Raw genomic sequence first — 4,509 nt, 5'->3', positions numbered from 1 at the left:
GAATCGGATTTATAGGGGTTTCTATTTTATAGGCTTTAATTTTTTAACCTTTTATTACCAAATTTGTTGGTTCACTTGATTCGAATTTGATTTTGTGATTTGTCACTTTAGAATGAACTTGATTTGTAGGGGTGGGTAGAGATAATTTGTTTTTTGGTTCATTTGATTGTAGATTTTCGATCGTTAAGGTTTAATTTCTTCTTAGTTGTCACTTTTTTATTATTATTATTATTATTGAAAAAGAGGTTGAGAAGGCATACCTAAAAACAACATTAGATAAGTTAGTTTGAATCCATTCCATACGCATAAGGTCTCATTTAAATATAAAATCCTCAAAAAAGACCCTTATAAGTTCATCATGCATCTTACACCATAGAAATATAAGGTGTATAATAAAAAAAATTATTTTCTGAAGAGATAGCTCATTTTCTTCAAGATATAGTTTGTTTCTTTCTTTTCAAATCCCCCAACATACTCCAAAGGAAATAATAACCCTCAAAATTCTCTCTATGGACTAAAAAACCTTAATGTACCAATAGAAATATCGTGGACTTAAAAAACACCCAATTAACACAGAATCAAGAGCAAGAGAAAAATAACGAATAAAGAAATCAATACTAGAATGGGAATATAAAAAGGATCAAGATCTAGAATGGTATCATGTTCCTATAGAATATAAATATTGTCTACACGTGGCATGTTTTGGTTGAACTTTAAACAAAGCCATTTTGTAGAGTTCGTTTTTGGAGACTCCCAAGAGATCCCACATTCTCGTTGGTCCATGTGTATTAAAGTACATCTAATTAATAAAAATACAAATATTTTATTCATATTAAGTTGCCTTCAATGCACGTGAACCAATGAGAATGTGGGTTTTGGGGGACTCTAATCGCACTCGTCATCCTACATTGCAAGCAGACAAATGTGTTTAAGTTTAATCTCCAACTAAAAAGTGTCATGTGGACCATGTTTGTTGCAATAGGTACGAGACATCATAATGACTCACGACACATATAAACAATAAATTACTAAGGAAAAAATAATTCAATACCAAAATGGGTATACCTCCTTTTTGATAAATATTTCAAAAAAAATATGAGGTTGACTCAGTAATAATACTAGACCGTTTTGGTAAAACACGCCCTTCTAGGCAAAACGTGTGGACTACGACGTTACGAGTCACTTCGACAAACGAAAGTCTCTTTCTTAACGTAAGAAAGGAACTCTACGAAAGCGAGGTGACTCACTAAAGCTGCCACCTCAATTAGCTTAGGAATCTCATGCTACACACGTAAAGGGCCCACTCATCATATCTCCCTCTCTTCTTCTTCTATAAAACAAAGCCAAAATGGAGGCAAAGAAGTAAAATCCAAAGAAACCCTAAATCTACACAATGGGTTCCAAAAGTGTGAAGCTATATGGGTCATGGGCAAGTTCATACACTCACCGAGTCCAACTCGCTCTACAACTCAAAAGCGTGGAGTTTGAGTATATTGAAGAAGATCTTAGCAACAAGAGTGAGGAGCTCTTGAAATACAACCCGGTTCACAAGAAGGTCCCGGTTCTTGTGCACGAGGAGAACCCGGTCGCTGAGTCTGTCATCATTCTCCAATATATTGATGACACGTGGAAGGATAATCCCATCTTGCCTGAAAATCCTTATGAGAGAGCTGTTATGCGATTCTGGTCTCACTTTGCTGATGAGAAGGTAATATTTTATTGATATGTGGTGCAACTGCAGCCGTTGGATTAATCTTCTAAAAGTTGGATCAAAGTTGAACCTCATTGCATGATAATATATCTAGTTTTAAAACTCGACTCGGAGTAATTTTATAAAATATTTGGAAATAGTTTCTACTAGTATTTTAAAATTAAATTTATATACAATTTTTTTCGATTTTCAAGGAAAATATTTAATATAATAACATAACTTGTTTTGAGTTACTATCCATCTCGGGAAACTTTCCTGGTCTATTAGATCTGGTTTAGAGTTGACTTGTCGTGTTCGTTTAAATGAATTTACATCTGAGTCAACTCGAATTTTATTCAAGTTGGATCAATTCATCCGAGTTATGAGTTGACTCAATAAGTTTTAAAAGCATAGCCACCAACATAACAGATACCAGAAAATAATAAGTTAAAAACCAACTCGTCCATCACTTTGTGGATTGGTATATTGGATAATATGGATTGGATCCATATATCACTACTATGATTTTTCTGTATATTTAGAAAATAACAGACATTTAATTTGGTTTCTGTCAATATAGTCAGATATAATCCGATTTGAAATATATTTGGTTCGGCGAGTACCATGATCTGACATAATCAGAGATCTGATCCAAGAAATTGGGTTAGTTAGGGTTGGATGATCTTGGTACTCTACTATCCAAGTCTATATTTCAAATTTGATTATATTGAAAGAAACTTTAACCTGAACTTTATCAAACATCTTGTATTTTTCAGATATTATAATAGAAAAATAATACTATTTCTCCATGGATCTAATCCATGTTTGTGTTCAAATGATAACCCACCAAGTGATGGATGAGTTTGTTTTCTTTTCTTCATTTTTTGTTACGGTTGCTAGGGTTTAAAAGTCATTGAGTCAAATTATAACTCAGATGAGTTGACCCGGCTCGGAAAATTCCTTCAACTTTAGTAGGGTTGTCAATGGATCTAATTTGGATTGGATCTATAACCAATTAGATAAGAGAGAAACCTACTCCCTTCCGGAACTCGTTAGATTCTTATCCAATCTCAATATTTGAATCTTTATTTAGTTTAATGAAGATTAAATCTGAACCAAATGGATCACTTGACTTTGAACAAAGTGGAATGGAGGAAAGAGAGTTGTTTAACAAATTCGGAATCATTGAATTATGACTTTGTTGCCTAAAAGACTTTGACAAGATGGTAGAAACCCCAAAAAAAAAATATTTTATTTTTCATATTTGTCTATAATAACTTTTTTTTTTTTTTTTTAATCTTGTATTCTAGTAGATGAAAGAAAATGCACGGAAATATTTTTAAATAATATATTTTTGAGAGTTTATAATATGTATATAAATATAATTGTATATATATATATATATATATACTAGAGTTTGCCTGTATGTACGAGGACGGGCATCTACTTTGGGCCAAGGGTTTCAGAGAAGAAGGACAAATAAAGTTTGAAAGGTATTCTTCTAAAGCAATAAAAGAGAAAAATGAAATAAACTAATTTTTTTTTCTTTAAAATTAGTAGTGAGATTAAGAATAGTGATAATCTAATTACCCCACGTGGCACACTCAATCGGCTACCCTAATGTGATAATATCGGAACCGTAGATATGTACTCCTCGGTATACACAACTGCACTTCCCCATAAAAAAGTGTATCTTGAGAGAACCGTGTATATTGAGGAGCACAGATCTATAGTTCCCGAACTTGTCATGTCAGGTAGTTGATTGAGTGTGCCATGTGGGGTAGTCTGATTATCACGACTTTGAGATTGAATCTCAATCACTTTTTATAGAGAGTAAAAGAGTGGGGTTTACCAATGTATTTTATTATATGTATATATAAGGAAAATAAAAAATAATTTTAGAACTTTTTTCACATTTTACTGAATTGAATTTTAGGTCTGATCCAATCCATCAAGGACCATAATTTTGGAATCATTTTCGCATTTTATTGTGGTGACTGATGCAGCTAGGTCCATCTGTTGGTCTGGTTTTCCAATCGATCGGTGAAGAACAAAAGGTAGCCATGGAGCAAGTTAACAATAATCTGAAACTTCTAGAAGATGAGCTTTGCAATGGGTTCTTCAAAGGTAGAAGGTTCTTCGGGGGTGAAAAAATCAGTATGTTGGATATCGTTATAGGTTGCGGTTCATATTGGCTTTGGGTGTTGGAAGAAGTAGTTGGTGTGAAGCTAGTCGACTCGGGTTCGTTTCCAAGTTTCCACAAGTGGCTTCGTGATTTTGAAGAGCAGAAGGAGGTGAAGGAGACGATTCCAGCTTCTGAAAAGTTGTTGGAATATGCGAAAGGGCTACGACAGATGATAGTGAGTCAAGTGAAGCCTTGAGAATTGAGAGTTACTTGGAACCGCTTATTTTAAAAAACTGTAGGTTTTAGTCTAGAAGTGCTTTTGGGTTCTTTAGATGTAAGACTTGTGTTAAAGGTGACAAGCGTGCATGGTACTACGTGTCTTGCTTAATATGTATGTCTTTGTGTGGAGTTTTAGCAAATCTAATAGTTAAATAATTTCAAGTATTTGATCAGGTATGATCATATTTTTATTTAGAAAAATATAGGTGATGAGAATCAATGATAACAATCATAACAAATAAAAATAAAAGAGATTACCACACATAATTTATGTGGCTCAACAAGATGACCTTTGTCCACGAGCCCTAATAAGAATATGAGAACCTTTCACTATAACCCTAAAAACTAGGGTTGCAATCTCTCCATCAATCATCTCCAAGAAAAATGGAAATTTAGGTTATGTTTGATAAGTGAG

General features: G+C 33.5%; 1 protein-coding gene across 1 annotated transcript; it reads left to right on the top strand.

Moving 5' to 3' along the window:
* Positions 1-1,348: 1,348 nt before the first annotated feature.
* On the top strand, positions 1,349-4,259 carry LOC147386994 (glutathione S-transferase U7-like). Its single transcript, XM_086422019.1, has 2 exons — positions 1,349-1,708; positions 3,697-4,259. Exons 1-2 carry the CDS (start codon positions 1,394-1,396, stop codon positions 4,069-4,071), a joined length of 690 nt encoding a protein of 229 aa, XP_086278145.1. The 5' UTR covers positions 1,349-1,393; the 3' UTR covers positions 4,072-4,259.
* The last annotated feature ends 250 nt before the right edge of the window (positions 4,260-4,509 follow it).

This window comes from Akebia trifoliata, chromosome 14 (assembly GCF_017979445.1).
Source record: "Akebia trifoliata isolate Shusen 1 chromosome 14, ASM1797944v1, whole genome shotgun sequence".
Classification (NCBI taxonomy): domain Eukaryota; kingdom Viridiplantae; phylum Streptophyta; class Magnoliopsida; order Ranunculales; family Lardizabalaceae; genus Akebia; species Akebia trifoliata.
This window is presented reverse-complemented; position numbering and strand designations above follow the sequence as displayed.